General features: G+C 40.5%; 1 protein-coding gene across 4 annotated transcripts in view; it reads right to left on the bottom strand.

Annotated features, from left to right (window-relative positions):
- PDE8A (phosphodiesterase 8A) overlaps positions 1-18,951 on the bottom strand; it is a 322,954-nt gene that overhangs the window by 23,032 nt on the left and 280,971 nt on the right. For all 4 annotated transcript variants that reach the window (XM_075858062.1, XM_075858060.1, XM_075858061.1 and 1 more), the window contains exons 11-14: positions 18,825-18,867; positions 13,392-13,469; positions 12,562-12,632; positions 2,379-2,543 (exon numbers count right to left, since the gene is read on the bottom strand). In XM_075858062.1, coding sequence (XP_075714177.1) covers positions 2,379-2,543; positions 12,562-12,632; positions 13,392-13,469; positions 18,825-18,867 — 357 coding nt within the window. The remainder of the gene's footprint in view (positions 1-2,378; positions 2,544-12,561; positions 12,633-13,391; positions 13,470-18,824; positions 18,868-18,951) is intronic.

Here is an 18,951-nt window from a genome sequence, read left to right as displayed (position 1 = left end):
GGATTTTTTCAGCACACTTCAAGAATTCTGGCAATGACATGTAAATAACATGAATGCCAATCTGTTAACCCAGTAGTAAAACATACTTTCAGGATATTTAGAAGATGACGTGAATATACATTTATTAAAATGTGATCTACTGATACTTTAAATTTTTTCTATTTAGACAAAATAAACAGAATTATATCTCTAGCATGTTTTACATTTCAGGAATACATTGTTATTGTGTTACTGCAGTGATTTCCAACTGGGGCTCCTTGGAACCGGCTCAGGTTCCTCAGAAGACAGCACCAAGAGCTGTCACTATTACAGCAGCTTCATAGATGCTTAGTACGGGGGCAGGCAAAGTAGTCAACAAATCTCGTCCAGAATGCAGAACTACAGAATGCTTTACCCACTGCTGCAAAAAACTTCATTGGGGTACAAATGAGAGCAGGGGTTCCCCAGGCAATATGCATGTGTGATAACAAAGTCAATATCTCCACCTGTAGATCAACACCATCGTAGTTAGCAGTGAATTCAAATATTTTTAGTGCTTCCAAAAAAACACCTGTGCTATTCTTAACTACTAAAGTCAGTGACTTTCAGTCCCAATTCTAGGTCTATACCGCAAGGGCCCTGCAGTGGACATTGTTTTAGTCTCCTGAACCAGGATTACTGTACATTGAAATAGTGATTTTACATATTGATATGCTGTCTAATTGTTATTTTATTTATTGATATTTCGTTATATTAATAGGATCCTATCTTTTACATAGTTACATAGTTACATAGTTAGTACGGCTGAAAAAAGACACATGTCCATCAAGTTCAACCAAGGGAAGGGAAAAGGGAAGGAAAAATTTCTACACATAGGAGCTAATATTTTTAGATACATTGTTTATATTTATTATTGGGTATTATTGTTGCAATATCTTTTAGTATTCTTTATAGGTGCTCATTGGCTAATTAACTCTAATCAGTTGTATATAATACATTAGACAACACTACATATATTCCTTTTTTATATTAGAACCCCCCTGTGTGGTGTCCTGAGGGCAGGTATCTATTTTTATTTGCATTCTTCTGTTCACATTACGTTACAGCCATACGTCTGACTTCTATGTCTCTCGACATATACCTCTGATGGAAGGCTGTAACCTATCCCGCTGTACAAGCATACAGCGAAATATGTTGCCAATAGGCTCCTTCTGTAAAGAAACGTATACCATGAGTTATACTTTTTTTTTTTTTTTACTATATCCCTCTGTATAGAATAGCATAGTCTAGTACACTATTCAATACAGTAAAACAAAGGGCTGTAGTGTGATGTGAACACAGCCTAATAATTCCAAAACTTTGCTATGAGGTTTCTGACATTCCTTTTGACCAAATTGCTATTTTGTTTAAAGAACAACCTCTTAAATACCTAAAGGACACAACTAATTATGGTTTTAAAGGGTAATTCTCATCACACGTAGTGATGGCACATTGCTAGAATATGCCATTACTTTGTGATTGGTGGGGGTCCGTCTGCTAAGTCCCCCACCGATCCTGAGATTGACGGGTCCACATCAATTCTTTAGAACTGCTTCCCTTTCAAGTTTTTTCCCTGCATATCAATGCTCCCGGGCACCAAGTTAGTAGAGAACTGCAACACAACTCCATTTAATTGAATGGGGCCGCTGTGCAGGGAATAACTGAGAAGGGAAGGCTAAATCAGCACTGCGGCCCCTTCAATCTCAGGATCGGTGGAGGTCCTGGCATTTAGACCCCCACCATTCGCAAAGTGATGCCATAACCTAGTAATTTCCCACCACTTTGTGGAAGCAGATGAATCTTATGCCTTAACCTCTCCACATTCCAAAAGCCATAATTTAAATGTTTCCTTTTTACTACTGTATTCAAATGTGTTATTGCCTGTCTGATTGGGTCATGATGGCTGACAGTCATGTGTACAAAGCGGAATCCTATAATAATTGTGGCATCTAAGTGGTTAAATAGATTGGATTGGAGCTCTCTCTGACCCTTGCTGTTACAATGGGGGTGCAGACAATCACAGCTGCCCTCCTGCTGGTATTCATGCATTTACAGCCGCTGTGCCCATGCAATAACCATAAGATAACTGCATGGCCTGGTAAAGCATTGCAAACCATAAAGTCCTGTTAGGTCATGGAGCATTCAGGCTGTCTGAAAACCTGTATAGAACGAATACTTCTCACATCTGAGACTTTGTTACAATTGTATCCAATCTAGGAATCTTATTTGATAGTATGTCTTGATCTTCACGTACTAATAATTGAGAAACTGAGGCCATTTACTCTACCTTGACTATTGATGTTGACAGAGTTTGTAATAATGCATTTTCTATTATCTATTTCACTGTAATGTTAACTTACTGTCATCAAACCTCCAACCAAGTCGTTGGTATGAGGATCCTCATCTTTGGTTCCGAGCTGCGGAGAATACAATTCTGTAGTTCTTAAGATCTCCAGAACTCGGTCCAGAGCTTCAGCTACTGGCATAGGGCTGTTTTCTTGTGCAGAATTGATGATGTTTATTACCTAGTTAAAATAAAATATAATTAAGCAGACACAATATAATAAACAAATAAAATGCTGATCGTTCATCATCATGTTGCAAAGGGAAACACTTTGTGTAGAACCCTTCTGAGACCAATAACAGTTTACTATAAAGTTTCACATGGATAAATGGGGTTTTCAGGGACAAGAGCTCTTGTGCAGTACATTCATGTACATAATGGCTCAGACGAATGCTTAGGGTATGTTCACACGGCTTATTTACGGACGTAATTCAGGCGTTTTCCGCCTCGATTTACGTCCGAAAATGCGGCTCGATAGCGTCAGCAAACATCTGCCCATTGAAAGCAATGGGTTTTACGTTGGTCTGTTCCCATGAGGCGTAAATGTACGCGTCGCTGTCAAAAGACGGCGCGTAAATAGACGCCCGCGTCAAAGAAGGGACCTGTCTCTTCTTCAGACGTTAAATGGAGCCGTTTTCCATTGACTCCATGGAAAAACAGCTCCATTTACGTCCGTAATTGACGCAGCGAAAAAGCGCCTCAACATGCCATGATGGCTGAAATAACGGAGCTGTTTTCTCCTGAAAACAGCCCCGTAATTTCAGCCGTAACGGACGCTGCCATGTGAACATACCCTTATAGTGGTTGTCTCACAATAAAATTCCCTTTTCGTCTACCCTATTTGGGCACATGGACGTAATAGAGGGGGGTCCCCTGCTTCAACCCCACTCTATGAACCAGAAGAGAGAGCTGCTATGTAAAAGCATCTCCTGCTCCGGCAGACCTGCCATTTGAGTGGCCAGCATGCAATACTAAATTCCACTATTAAAAGAGTCTACTTGAAGACTGGCGTTCCACACACCTAATCTTAATATAAAGAGCGCTGGAGTAAAATGCATCCAATGTATTAAGAGGCGCACATCTTTTAATAAATTAGGTGCATCTCTCGGTGTCCGTGTGCCAGAAAGGAAATCTAGGTTAGATACGAGATTCCCATTATAAGTTCTGGCATAAATGACAGTACATTTTCTATGCCGCGTGTAGCCCTGCCCCACTTACGCTCAGCAATGCCCCTTTTTTAAAAGTGCCGTGAATGGCGTAAATGCATCAAAATGTAAAAAAAAATTGTTTGCAGAATACGGATGTAGAAAAGATGACAAATTAGACCCAATGAGTCTATTATAAAGATAATGGGTCAGATTTAGACAATTTAAACTTAGACCAGGAAGTCGGAAAATTCACCAAATTTATCACAGTGGTGCATGATGAATTTGGCACATCTAGCCGGACATGTTAGACACTTCACTCTACATACAGATGATGTATCTGTGATCCTATAATTATCAGTGTGCATGTTTTAGTAGAAAATATATCAAGACTACAAGAAAACGTTGAATTCGCAGCAAAAATCGCAAGTAGAGAAAAAAACTACACATATTTCTACTTTATAATAACGAAAAAAGTCTATACTCATCTCCCCCTGGTCGCCCATAGCGAGGCCTCATTTCTTCCCAGTCCGGCCTCATTGCTGCCGGCCTCCTGGAATAACGTTTCATCCCATGTGACCACTGCAGCCAATCATAGGCTGTAACAGTCACATCGGAGAAAACGTCATCCGAGGCCGGCAGCACACCGGCCCTGGGAGGAGTGACGCGTTGCTATGGGAGACCAGGGGGAGAGGAGTATGGACTTTTTTTTTTTTATCCACTCATCTGGTGTCGGCAGCAAATCTGGCCAATAGTCCGCACCAAATCAAACACTCCTTGTATTTATTTGGCATGCTGACCAAAACATAGGGGGGCTCGGCTTATAAAAGGCCCCTATTTTTCTGGCAGCTTGCAGAAGCACTTGTAGACTGGCATTAATTTCCAATCTGACAAATAATCTTCACATTCTGCAGAAGCCTAATTGCATTTTTGGAAGTTTAGTGATCTGAACATTTTTGCAAAGGGCAGACATCACGAAAATATGTCTGCTCTACTGTAATGTTAATTGGCGATGACGGAAAATGTTAATTGAAAAAAAATAAATGAAATTAACTCAAAATATCGAGTAAGGTACTGTAGCGGTATTTATTTGAAGTTTCAATCAGTCTTTCCCATTTATGTTTTTTTCCCATTTCCGTTTTTCTTCTGCAAATTTTCCATCCAGGATCATGAAAATTTTGTTGTTTTTCAAACACTATCCTGTTGACTCCAAAACTTTTATTTTTCCGCAGTAAAAATCTTAATATTTCCTATTTGTTGCGGAACTTCACTTCCTCATTAACCCCTTAGTGACCAGCCTATTTTAGGCCATAATGACCAAGCTTTTTTTTTTTTTCGTTTTTCTATAGTCGCATTCAAAGGGCTACAACTTTTTTATTTTGCCGTCGACATAGCTGTATGAGGACTTGTTTTTTGCAGGATTAGTTGTACTTTTTAATGGTACTATTTTGGGGTACATATAATTTTTTGATAAACTTTTATTAACTTTTTTTGGGGGCGAATAGAAAAAAAACCTGAAATGCCACCTTTGTTCTATGCGTTTTAAATTGACGCCGTTCACTGTGCGGTGTAAATAACATGTTAAGTTTATTCTATGGGTTGGTACGATTACGACGATACCACATATGTAGAGTTTTTTTTATGTTTTACGACTTTTGCACAATAAAAACTCTTTTGAACTAAACTTATTTGTTTTTGCATCGTCGCTTTCCAAGAGTCCTCATTTTTTTATTTTTCCATCAATGTGATTTTTTGGGCTTGTTTTTTGCGGGACGAGACTTAGTTTTTTGGGGTACGTGGGACTTATTGATGAACTTTTATTATGACTTATTTGGGGGGCAATGGAAAAAAATAGCAATTTCGCCATTGTGTTTTGCGTTTGTTTTTTTTTACAGTGTTCACCTTGCGGTTTAAATTACATATTTATTACGGGTCATTACGGTCGCGGCGATACCATATGTGTACTTTTTTTTACACTTTTACTAAATAAAACCACTTTTTATGGGAATTTTTATTTTATTTTTTTACTGTCATTTTTATTACTAATTTTTATTTCACACTTATTACTTATTTTTTTAGTCCCACTAGGAGACTTTACTATGCGATCTTCAGATCGCTGCTATAATGCTTCGTATACCAGAGCATTATTGCCTGTCAGTTTAAATCTCCGGCACGTCCTAATAGGTAAGTGCCCAGGGCAGACCTGGGGGCTTTTATCAGGCCACCGGCTGCCATGACACCCCATCGGAGGTGTCAAGGTGCAGATCACAAGAGAAAATAAGGATGATGAACAGTGGTGAAGATTATGCTCACCTATTGGAGTTGTGCAAGGGTAGGCACAACTCTTCTGTAGACAGGCAATAATTAATGATGTAGCTGCGGCTAGGTCCAAACCGGTGGCACAACGGCAACCGCTCGATAGGGCATATATAAGAGGAAAGGTGAACCAAAATACAGTGCTGCTAACATCAATAGTAAATACAGATAAGGAAGTAATTAAAAATAAAAGGATTTATTGGGCTTTAAATGGTTAATTAGGCTACGCGTTTCAACGCAGGACTAGCGTCTTCATCAGGCCATACACATTACAATGCATGTAGCAACTTTAAATAGTGAGGGAAAGGAAGAGAAAAAAAACGCCAAAAAGGCAGGTCAGGGATCACCTCTGACGTAATTTAGGGTCATGCTGATGCAAAAGGTCAGTAAAAATACATGAATAGTTATATAAGTAACACAAAGATTTAAGTGACAATTAATCAATGGGTATATTACCAGCAAGGAGAAGGGGATAAATCAGAAGGAGCTGGAAATAAAAAATAGAACTGGAGATGAATAAAAAACCTAATAGGCGATGTCTGATGTGTCAGAGGTTTGAAGAACGGAAAAAAATGGTTTTGGTGAGAATGCGTAGTTCTAGTTAGTAGTGCAAGGATGTGGAGGGTTAAACTGTGGGGTTAAGAACACATAGTGGGACGGGGGACTCCCTCCCTCTGTAAACAAGTTAAATACCGCAGTCACTATTGGCCGCGGCATTTAACGGGTTAAACGGCCGCGATCGCAGTAAACTTCGATCGAGGTCGTTGGAGCAGAAGTCCGGCTGTCGGCTTAGACTGGGCCGCTGTGAAGAGGCGGCGGCCGACCCTAAGGCCCCTTAGTGACCGCGGTGAAAAGGCATATTGGTGGTCACTAAGGGGTTAAACATATTCGGGAATGTCCGCAAAAAATATGCAACCATTCCGCAGCATAAATTGGCAAACTGCAGATTAAAAACTTTGCACCACAGGCCAATTTCTGAACAGAAATTTTGTGCAATTTATGGATGAGATTTTTAAATTCTTATCCAGTTTGCTGCTAATGTAAATTGCTGCGGATTTTCCGTCCTCATAGGCAATGCATTCTCAGTCCCACCTCTTTTTTTGAAAAATCTGTTGTATACACTGTGGAAATGGGAATGAGGGTGAGATAAAATGAATGGCACCAGGCAAATAAGAAAATATATATGAGACACTACATTTTTTATCCTAAAATTTCAAACATAACAGGGATGTTAAGCCCCCCTCTGCTCTGAGTGATGGCTCTAGCGGTCCCTTGATTGAACACTAGAGCCGTTACTCAGAGGAGGGGCTGGAAGCGTTCAGTGAGAAGAGCCTGGTGCACTTGAACATCAAGGGGCCACGTCTAGAGCACTCACAATCACAGCGTCTGGGCCATTAAAACGTTGATTTCACGGTCATGCAACATGCATGACCGACACCACCGGTATAGTTACAATGTCCTCCCCACCCTGTATAAAGCACTGATAGCAGTTGAGGGGCTCAAAACTGCTGAAAGATTCCCTTTAAGACCGGCCTTCCCCACGGCCTGTTGATAAAAGTTGACTGCCATATAGTTTACTATAGGAACACCTTGTACTCTCTTAGCACGTGTTTCATCGAAGGACATGGTGGCCATGGAGCCAGGCTTCAGAGCCCCATAACATTGTAGATGGGACAAGTGAAATCAAGAAGCTACCCGCAGGGCTGCAAGCGAAAGACATTACTACCCTAAATGCTACAGCAAGTACTTCCATATATTAAGCCCCTGTCTCTGCTTCTCCATTGTATCCTCTCTGCCCAATGCTTATCATTAAAGGGTAACTAAAAGTTCAAACTTCTGAAACGTCAGAAGTTTTGATTGGTGGGGGTCCGAGTACTGAGCCGCGTAGTTTTGTACGGCTTTTTCCGGAAAGCCGATGTAGTGGTGTACAGGCTCATAGACCTTCTATTGAGCCGTACACCGCTACATCGATTTCCACGCACAAGCGCTTTTGCGGCTCCGTTTTAGCGATTGGTGGGGGGCTCAGTGCTCGGACCCCACCATTCAAAACTTCTGACATTTCACTATAACATGTAGGAGGAAAAAATATATATATTGGAAAAGTGGACCAAAAACGGCGCTGCTAAACTTTTAATGAGGATCACTGTAGTAATATAAATTAATTTATTGCAATGGGCTACGCGTCACGACATCAAACTGATGTTTTTATCTTATAAGTCGCCTTGCACATGCATTCATGTAAATGCGTATTGTATATGAAGTAAATATATGGCATACAGATATTTATGAAAGAATAAATCAATTTATATTGCAAAATCCTACTTGTGTGTGCAGGTGTAAACCAAGACTACATATTTCAGGGAATTCATCCCAACCCTACTAGCACCACGCCGATCTAAGAGGAGTGCATCCCGACAATTCTTTCGATGTCACTATAACATGTCAGAAGTTTGTTGAACGTTTAGTTACCATTTAAGCAATAATATAGGACAGACGTAGTAAAGTTGGCTATGCTCTGACCAGAAGATTCCCTCCTGTCATTTCCATGCTTCCCTTGACATCAGTAGAGCATCTGGCATTCCCTCGATGGATCTCACTAGAGTCTGCAGGTTCTATGTGTTGTCAATGGACAGCTTAAAGGGGTATTCCGGTTACAACAAGTTACCCCCTATCCGTAGGGTAAGGGGTAACTTGCTGATTGGTGACAGCTCGGACCCCCATCGTTTACGAGAATGGGGACCCCGAAGTTGCCTGAACCCCTCGTTTGAACCGAGCAGCATGTGCACAGCCGCTCCATTCATTCTCTATGGGAGCGCCGGAGATAGCCGTCTGCAGTGTTCTGCATTTTCCGGCGCTGCCATAGAGAAGAAATGGAGTGGCAGTGCGCACAAGCGACCTGCCGCTCGGTTCAAACGAGGGGTATGGGCAAATTCGGGGTCCCCGCTGTCGGACACCCACCGATCAGCAAGTTACCCCTTACCCTACAGATAGGGGGTAACTTGTTGTAATTGGAATACCCCTTTAATTATGCATTGTGCCTACCCTGCCTGCTGTAGAGAATAGCGTTTAAAGTTGCATAAGGAGTTAATGAGGTCCGATCATCTCTCCTGACATGTCTATTTTAGTAAATACTTGTTTTCCCCAAATAACAGTTCTGGAACATATTTTCTTAGAGCTCTGCGTTGTGTTATTCCTGTTATTCCTCCTTGAAATTTATGAATAAATTAACAACTGTGCCCCTACAGAGTCTAACTCTGCCAGCACTGATTGGACATGGCCAGTCTCTGCAGAGACACACCCTCAACTGGTAACACCCAGTTGACAATTTATTCAAAAAGTTTTAGGAGGAATAACAGAGGAACACAGTTATTTACTGAAACTGACATGTCAGGAGAGCTGACGGGTCCCTTTTAACTCAATGTCTTTTTAACCAAAAGCGAACCCTTATTTCTTGGAGTTAAATGTGTGAATCTTATTTCCGCCATGTAAATGGTACGATCAGATGGAATATTTTAATGAAACTTACTAAGACATTTCAATTAAACACATATTAGAAGGACACATTGTTAAACAAGCCTGAGGGGGCAAAACTATGAAGTCACAAGGGATTATACTGAATTTGAGCACAGATCCATGGGCATGCTGTTGTCTGAATTCTAGATGTAGACTGTTGAATTAATGGAATACATTCAGAGGAAGGTCAGGTTCAAATGCAGTGCCTCTGGCATTTGTGCTATGAGCCCGAGCTTTTATCTTGCGCAACGCTTAAAATTTACTACTACTGAAGATGTACTTTTTACAGTCTGACACGCAAAATATTTAACCAGACACAACAAAATATGTTTTACAGCAGGAAAATTCTTACATAAAAAAGAGAAATGAAGTAACATACACTAACACATAAATCTACATAGTCTAGAATGTTATAGTTATAGTCTCTCTGAGCGGGTGTGATGATATATACTGAAATACATGGAGATTGAATGGCTGTATGTGTGATTATAAAGGCCTGCGTGTGTGGCTGAAATGGTTAAACCTACTACTTAGTGGAGTGTCTATATACTTCTGGCCAGGAATGATACTTATTAATAAACAGCAAATTTACTTTTCTAATCCAAGTATCAGAAAAACTCAGCAAAGCAGCAGCGGGGATATGAAATCTAACAAATAATAAGTATTAATAGTGATTTTTTTTATGTAGCTCCCTAATACATATATGTACGTTTACTACACTGACGTCTTATGTATCGATTGAAGTGTGTGACTTGGGATGACAGATTCTCTATAGGAAGCATATAACTAACTTTCTGTACTTGTATATAGACATTCCCTTTCTGTAAATTATTAATACATTATTACATATAAATCTGTCCCCTTCTGCACCACAATAAACACACTGCTTGCTCGCCGTATATCAGCCACTGCACGGTGCTCATATCAATTTATAACCACCAGGGGGCATTATATGGACATTTCTTGAGTCACTTGGAAATGTGTTCGTTCATTGCCAGACAGAGAAGAAGTATGGTTTGGATGAAGGACTAAAAAAAAATCAAGAGAATGTTTACTTTCCCAATATTAACACATGGGATAATTATTGATACATTATATTATATTTATGTGATACATTTATGTTTTTTAGTGCCAAATAGCAAACGTAAGGTTTACTGAACTTTAAATACTGAAATTGTATTTCCAGTTTATTCTTCATGAAAACTGGGGTATCTTTTGGGTTATTTATATATGGGTAACAAGGCGAATCATGTGAAGTGCTGCAACTTACTAATATCGTTTTTGTTAAGAGTTCGTTCCTTGAGCATGGTTGTCGGGGGCCAAGGCTGCAGATGTGGCATTCCTTGCTTACATACACTCCCTGCAGATAATTATTGCATTTGAATTCTGTAGGTGTCCCCAGAGCAGGTATGTCCGTCATGGCTGATGTATACGCACCCCACCCATATACAAGACTGCCAATTGCCAGGCATGGAGGACAGGACATGCAGCCAGTAATGAAGAATTATTTTGCTAAGGAGCCGGAATATATTCGGGTTGTTGCAAAGCAATGCAGGCTGCCACCTACAGATGAAAGAGGTATATCTCGACTCTCTTGTAAGGATCGGCATACAGTATACTACCCATATAGTGGCGGCTTGTATTAATATTCATTTGCACTCCGGGAGGGGTAGCAAAATAGCGGTCATAACCGAGTGAGGATATCCAAGTGCTTGGTTGTCTGTTTGTGTTTTGTTCTTGGAGGGATCCAGGGGAGATCCAGTAGGGGAATGACATCTTTAATGTTGGTAAACTAGAACATTCTCAGATCTTTTATCCCTATTTATATAATCCTGTAGCGCACTTCTAGGCAGTTTGCTTCGTGTACACAGAGGTCCTTATGATAGTTCAGATGACTAGCAGGAAAAGTTTTTCTTTCTTATACATTATACATAAGGGTTTTGACAAGAAAGCCTGCCCTTTAAAAATAGTCAGCATAAAAAATGGATGTATGACCCAGTTAACGTTAAAGGCCAAGCAACAATTCATCCATCCAGAATGCCATAGGCTTTGACGCTAGTAAACTGCTTGTAGGATAACCAGACAACTCTGCAGCCCTGATCCAAAACCTCGAAATTCAGCTTAAATGTACTGTTAACCCCTTAATGACCAGGCCTGAAAAGACCTTAATGACCAGCGACATATTTTTAGTTTTTGCCTCTGTCTTTCAGCAGCCATAACTTTTTTCTGTTTTTACTGATGTGGCTGTATGAGGCCTGGTTTTATGTGAGAGATATTGTATTTTTGTCCTGCGCAGTTTGGGGGTACAAATAAATGACTGTGTAGTTTATGTAATTTATTTTAGCGACGTGAATATAGAGAAAAGTGATTTTTCGCAATGTTTTTTTTGTAATACCATTCTTGTTTCACGCTAAATAACCTGTTAAATTCATTCTTCTGGATTATTACTGTCGTATAGATACCTAATATGGGTAGGTTTTTCTGTTTTTATGTAATGTATGGGCAATAAAATATATATATATATATGCTAAACAATGATTGTGGACATATCTTTATTATTATTGTTTTGTTACTTATTTTAAATCCCATTAAGGCATAACGTTGAGCAGCTTTATTTTATATTTATCATGTATAGGATTACCTCTATATGCTAATACATTATACCGTGTCTCTATGACACAGACTGCAGTTAGGGCAACACATAGTGTGCCCAAATAGCAGGCTTACAGAACAGACAGCCCTGAGGTATTTTCTAGATCTCCAGGGCTGACTGCAGAGGGTTCCCCCCAGTCTCCGATTGCATCACCGGGTTTCCAGTGACGCAATCGAAGAGGGGAGAACCCTTTGATAATGTTATGGTCATGGACTGCGGCGATCAAAGGGTTAAGCAGCTTAATCAGTTTCCTCCGATCCCAGCTGTATTCAGACGGCTTCTCTAAGTACAGGAGCTGTTAGTAACAGCTCCTGCTTGGAGCATGAGTGCCCACAAGCCTTTTCTACAGTGATGCCAAAAGACGTCGCTGTAGAATCGGGGCTTGCAACGCCCACCGTCAAAAGACAGTGGGCAGTCAGGAATGGGTTAAAAATCACTTATTCACTAGTAAAGCACTACTGCGGAGTAAGATTTCAGTGAACTGTTTTTGGCTGGGATAATATTTCTCACCACAGTTTTAGTCCAGATTAAGATGTAATTAGTCATAAATGAATTATTTAGTAATATGCTACCTTTGTAATAGGGGCTTCAATAGTCATGGAATGTATTCTGGCCATTGAAGAATGCCGCCTTTGTGAACTACCTGTAAAAAAAAGGAGAAAGGTTAAATGTTATCTCAGTGTCATCATTATAGTTAAGACCCTTTTACAAGGGCAGATGATCGACTGAACGATGGCTCGTACAAATGCTAGTTTCCGATCATTGTCCTGTGTAAACATGGAAGTGGTCAGCCGGCAAATGCGCAAACGGTCGTTTGTCAGCTGATTGCATCTTTCATGCGTCCCAAAAAAATATATATTTTAATTTGTCGGTAGCACATCTCTCCATGTAAACAGGTAAACATGTAAACAGCTGCGATCATATTAAAAATAATTTATTCCCATACTCAGGAAATGGAATCCATGTAAATGGAGCAAATGAGCGATCGCCGATGATCGACACGTTATTATCGTTGATCGTTAATGGCCATTAAATCTGCCCATGTAAAACCACCCTTAGGAAATAAAGAACCCTCCGCACCAAAAGCATGTTTGCTTTTATGTTGTAATCTGCAGTAAAAGATTACAGGTTTATCAGAATACTCAAGACTATTTCGATTAGTTGATAGTTATTTCATACTATTTTTCATTGTTCAGTATTATATTGTGGATAATGCACTACTCCTTAAATTAAAATTAACAGACATAGAATCACGTTATATTTGGCCAAATTATAAATTGTCACACGGATACAGCATAGTTAGAGTTAATGGATCTACAAACTCAAGTGAAAAGCAATACGATTTTTATTGATAAAAAGGGTTCAAGTTTCTTTTTTCCCGGTTGTTTAGAGGACTGCATACCATCACTTCCTCGGGAGGTGGTTGACCTTACATCTAAGGAACCTTTCCGCCTGTCCTTGTGTCTGCAGCTCTGGATATCTGTGGAAAGAGTAACAAATGTTTATTTCACTCCTACTAAAGGCTTTTATTATCAGCTTACACAAATACAACATTTAAAGTGTATTCAAGACAGATCTATAAATCCCTATTAGGCCTCATGCCCACTTCAGTTTTTTCCTTCAGGGTGCTATCCATTTTTGGCACGGATAGCACCCTGAACCCATTAATTTCAATCGTGCCATGCACACTTCTGTTGTTTTAACGGAACCGTGCAGCCGTTCCGTCAAAAGTAGTGCAGGTCCTACTCCTGCCCGTTTTTGACGGAACAGTCTCGGCCTTTGCATTGAATTTGGTCTGTGAAACAACGGGCTGCACACAGAAGCCATCCGTGTGTGACGGGACTGTCATCAACGGCCGACGGTAGTGTGCATGAGGCCTTACTAGTCACAGACTAGCAAACCAGTGCAAATTGACATTCTAAGGTCATGGCCAGACAGCTTTTTAGTTGGGTTCGTTTACACGTTGCGGACAATTCCGCTGCGTAGCATAGGCTGCGGTGCGGAATTTGGTGTCCGCAGCATACACTGACTGTTGCGGACGTGTAGCGGACACATTGCGGAATTTCTCCATTGACTTCAATGGAGAGTCAAAATTCCGCAATGAAGTCCACAGATGTTATGTGTGTTGCATAGCGTATTTGTTTTACAAACACGATAGTTCTTCATTTTGGCTGGACCTATGTATTTCTAGGTCTACAGCCAGACTGAGGAAGTCAATGGGGCTCCCATAATTACGGGTGACTACGTGTGTGCACCCGTAATTACGGGAGCGTTGCCAGGCGACGTCAGTAAATAGTCACTGTCCAGGGTGCTGAAAGAGTTAAGCGATCGGCAGTAACTGTTTCAGCACCCTGGACAGTGACTTCCGATCACAATATACATCAACCTGTAAAAAAAAATAGAAGTTCATACTTACCGAGAACTCCCTGCTTCTTCCTCCAGTCCGGTTTCCCAGGATGACGTTTCAGTCTAAGTGACGGCTGCAGCCACTCACAGGCTGCAGCGGTCACATGGATTGCCGCGTCATCCAGGGAGGTCGGGCTGGATGTCAAGAGAGGGACGCGTCACCAAGACAACGGCCGGGTAAGTATGAATTTCTTTTACTTTTACTAGGGAAAGTGCTGTCCCTTCTCTCTATCCTGCACTGATAGAGAGAAGGGAAGTACTTTCACCTGAATACGCAACGGCTAGTCCGCATCAATTTAATGCCCATTTTAGGCAAAGCCGCAACAGAATCTGCAACGCAGATTCTGTGCGCCATTGATGTGGACAGAGTATGCAGAACTCCGCCACGTCTGGGCATACCCTTAAAGATGTAAACCACTTTCCAAAGTTTATATATGTATCAGAATCTGAGAAGCACCACAGACCATAGTGTACTATGCATAACATTCATTACATTTTAAAGGCCTCATGCAAATGACCGTAGCAATTTTGTGGATAGCACACGGACCTATTCATTTCTATGTGAACATGCACACGACAGTGATTTTACTGCATCCATGTGGGGGGCGCGAATCCGGGCTTCAGAAACTGAGGAAAAGTCAAAGCCCGCAAAACCACTACGGTCGTGTGAATTAGGCCATATTCTGTGACACTGTTTATTACAGAATACATATTATTACCAATGAAAAGAGAAACACCTCAAGTTTTGTTCCATTCACAGAAAGCAGGTACTGTAAGGCATCGTTCAGACTTGGCGCATTTTGCACCGCAAATCTGCGACAATTTACAGTACTATACATGTGGATGGAGTTTTCAAAAATCCCAAAATTTTGTGCGGAAATAGGAGCTTGTAGTGGATTTTATCAAATCCTCAAATTGCTAATTTTCTTGAGGAAAAGCCGCAGATTTCACCCCCATAGGCTACATGCACACGTTGCATATTTTGTTGCGGAAAATACGCACCAAAATCGCAGCAAATTCGCAGGTAAAAACCGCACCTGATCGTGCATTTTTCAGAGTGATTTTTACGTTTTGATGCATTTTTTGGCGTGTTTTCATGCTGCGGATTTTGGTGCGATTTTCCTCAGCACTGAGCATATATAATTCGCAAGCGGAAACGCAAGATAAATTGCGGATTTTAAATTCTGCACCGCTGGTCAATTTACGTGCAGAAAAATACCGCAGCATGTATATGAAATTTCCTGGAATCTCATTGACTATGCTGGTACTGTATTATGCTGCGGTTTTGCCAAACCCAAATACACGCTGCAAATCCGCATGTAATATGCATCGTCTGCATCACAATTCACAGCAAAATGCATCCCATGCGGGTTTTGCTGCAAAGTCGCCGCAGATTAGTGACTAAATCTGCGGTGAATTTTTTCCACTACACCTGAACTTACCCTAATTGGAATTTGATTTCTCCCATGGGTACACTTCCTGAATTGCTTCAGATTAATACGTGAAATATTTGGGTAAAAGAAGCATACTAATGATTTACTAATGAAAGCCTCACTGATGATGAACAGCAGGAGTTCTAGAGAACTTTGAAGAGGAAACAAATCAGAAAATGGTTGGATCTCTAAGGCTGGGTCCACACGACCATGTTACGTCGGTAAAGGATGGAACGTATTTCGGCCGCAAGTCCCGGACCGAACACACTGCAGGGAGCCGGGCTCCTAGCATCATAGTTATGTACGACACTAGGAGTCCCTGCCTCTCTGCAGGACAACTGTCCCGTACTGAAAACATGATTACAGTACGGGACAGTAGTTCCACGCAGAGGCAGGGACTCCTAGCGTCTTACATAACTATGATGCTAGGAGCCCGGCTCCCTGCAGTGTGTTCGGTCCGGGACTTGCGGCCGAAATACGTTCCGTCCTTTACCGACGTAACATGGTCGTGTGAATCCAGCCTAAGGGTCAATGCACATGATGCGTATTACGTGCAGCAAATCCGCAGTGTAATACCGTACCAGCGTAGTCAATGAGATTCCAGGAAATCTCATGTAGACGCTGCAGTATTTTTCGGGACTGAAATTGACCTGTGGTGCGTTCTTTAGAATCTGCAGAATCTAGAATTGGTCTAGTTCAGCGGAAAATCTCACCAAAATCCGCAGCATGAAAACGCGCCGAAAAACGCATCAAAACGGAAAAACCGCACCGAAAAATGAATAGAATCCTACAAATTTCTTGCGTTTTTCCCCAAGCAAAATACGCAACGTGTGAATGTAGCCTAAACCAAACATGGTGATATTCAGACAGTCCTTGCTACCTTTTGAAACCTTAAAGAATAGCTAAACGTTCAACAAACTTTTGACATGTCATAGTGACATGTCAGAAGTTTGGATTGGCTACACTTTAAAGAGAATCTCCAGCTTTTACCATCATGTAATTTTTAGGTCCAAAATTCCCTCCATTGACATAGATTTAAAACACAACATTCTAGTTATTTACGGCCACCACTAGGGGGAGTTCAGGAGCTTACTGCATACTGTGTTATTACTTAGGTTAATGTATAATAGTATGCAGTAAGCTCCCCCTAGTGGCAGTTGCAGGCAGCCAGAACGTGTATGGAAGGCATTTGGTGCTCTTCATCAGAAAAATGAAGCTCTGACCGCTATAAAGACATATTCAGAAATCAATCTATATTTTGAACCTATCTAAAGTAAAAAAATAAAATAAAAGGTATTTAAGGGTGGGCATTCACTTTAAGCAATTCCATAAGTTCAGAGCCAGCATTGTACTAAACTATATTTGTTGAGTGCCTACACCAGTTTGCGCCATCTCTTTAGCACTCTACATAGTAGTGAATCAGTAACAATGACAAAGTTGTAAATTTGGCCACAAACATATCAATAGGGAAACGTTCTAATTTTTTATAACCTAACAAAAATGTTTTCACACACTAGGCTGTTCACACTTGGGCTCTATGCTCGATGTGTACATCTGAAAGTGCTACTGTTGTATACGTCTAACGTGGTACGCCTATGCTAGGAGAGTGTATTTTTGTATATGTTTGGCTGATATACATTGGTATCCTATTTTTTTTTACGGTCTTGAAAAGTGTAGTCGACAATACTTTTCAATACTGGTGGATCCAGCAAATAAATGTATACAATTGGGTATATAGTATAATGGCATATATATGTATACAGTTGCATATGTCTAGCACATACATTCATGGGCACTCTTCAAATGTGCATGCCGAATGTATCTACCAAGCACAGGGTGAACTTGAGGACAGATAGGTTTGGATTATTTATGCAATACATACTTTATTGAATTTATATAAAGAAAAAGATAAAAATGTTTTCATGATTCTTTCCATAGTCATAATTAGTGACTGCAAATATTTCGAGACAACTCTGCACCACTTATTTTTCTTATCCTTTAAATTCTACTTCCTGCTTTCTCCTGGGCTGCTCTGAACTTAAAAGGTAACTAAACTAAACTAAAACCAATGAAGTGGTGTACGGGCTCAATAGAAAGTCTATACGCCGTACACCAACTGCTCGGCTTTCCGAGAAAAGCCGGTCAGAAATGAAGCGGCTCAGCGCTCACCTGAGTGCCCATGCCACTTTGTTTTATTGATCGGTGGAGGTCTCAGTGCTTGGACCCCCACCGATCAAAACTTCTGACATGTCAACATGACATGTCAAAAGTTTTTTGAACGTTTAGTTATCCTTTAAGGGTATGTTCAAACAAAGTGTTTTCATCCGTTTTTCGGGCCGTAAACGTCCCGAAAAATGGCTGATAAAATCGAAAGCAGAACGCCTCCAAACATCTGACCATTGATTTCAATGGGAAAAACGGCGTTCTGTTCCAACGGGGTGTTTTTTACGTAAAAAAACGGCCGCGAAAAAGAAGTGCATGTCACTTCTTCAGCCATTTTTGGAGCTGTTTTTTATAGACTCTATAGGAAAACAGCTCCAATAACGGCCGTTAAAAACGCAACTTTGATTAAAAAACGTCTGAAAATCAGGAGCTGTTTTCCCTTGAAAACAGCTCTGTATTTTGAGACGTTTTTTATTTTGTGTGTGCACATACCCTAAAGGTGAATTCTACATTTTAATTAAAAAAATCTATATTTTCCTTCCCATAAAACACAAATTGGGGATGGGGTACTATCTAAAGCATTGTGAAACTTGCAAGGAGCATCTAAGATTTCTATAAAATTTGACCCAGTAATTCTGAGCTCTGTATTTTTTTTTTTAGATTTTTGACCTATTATACATTTTTTGTCTATGATATTGCAGCACCCTTTAGCTGAGAAATAAATCTGTGAGATGATGATCGCACACAGTCGAGGAGCAATATTGTGTATTCCACTCAGTTATAAAAATTGTGATGATAGAAAACATTTTAATCTTATTACCAGAAAAACAAACCTGTTTGGGACTCAGCCTGAACTCGTTCACACTGTTTTTCTACCTGAAAACAAACGTCAACAATTAGTCCTTGACATCCTAAACAATAATGGAGAGAAAAATGTGTATCTGTATAAAAAGAATCTTA

This window comes from Rhinoderma darwinii, chromosome 3, assembly GCF_050947455.1.
Source record: "Rhinoderma darwinii isolate aRhiDar2 chromosome 3, aRhiDar2.hap1, whole genome shotgun sequence".
NCBI classification, from domain to species: domain Eukaryota; kingdom Metazoa; phylum Chordata; class Amphibia; order Anura; family Rhinodermatidae; genus Rhinoderma; species Rhinoderma darwinii.
The sequence above is the reverse complement of the archived record's forward strand: the minus strand, read 5'-3'. Positions and strand labels throughout refer to the sequence as shown.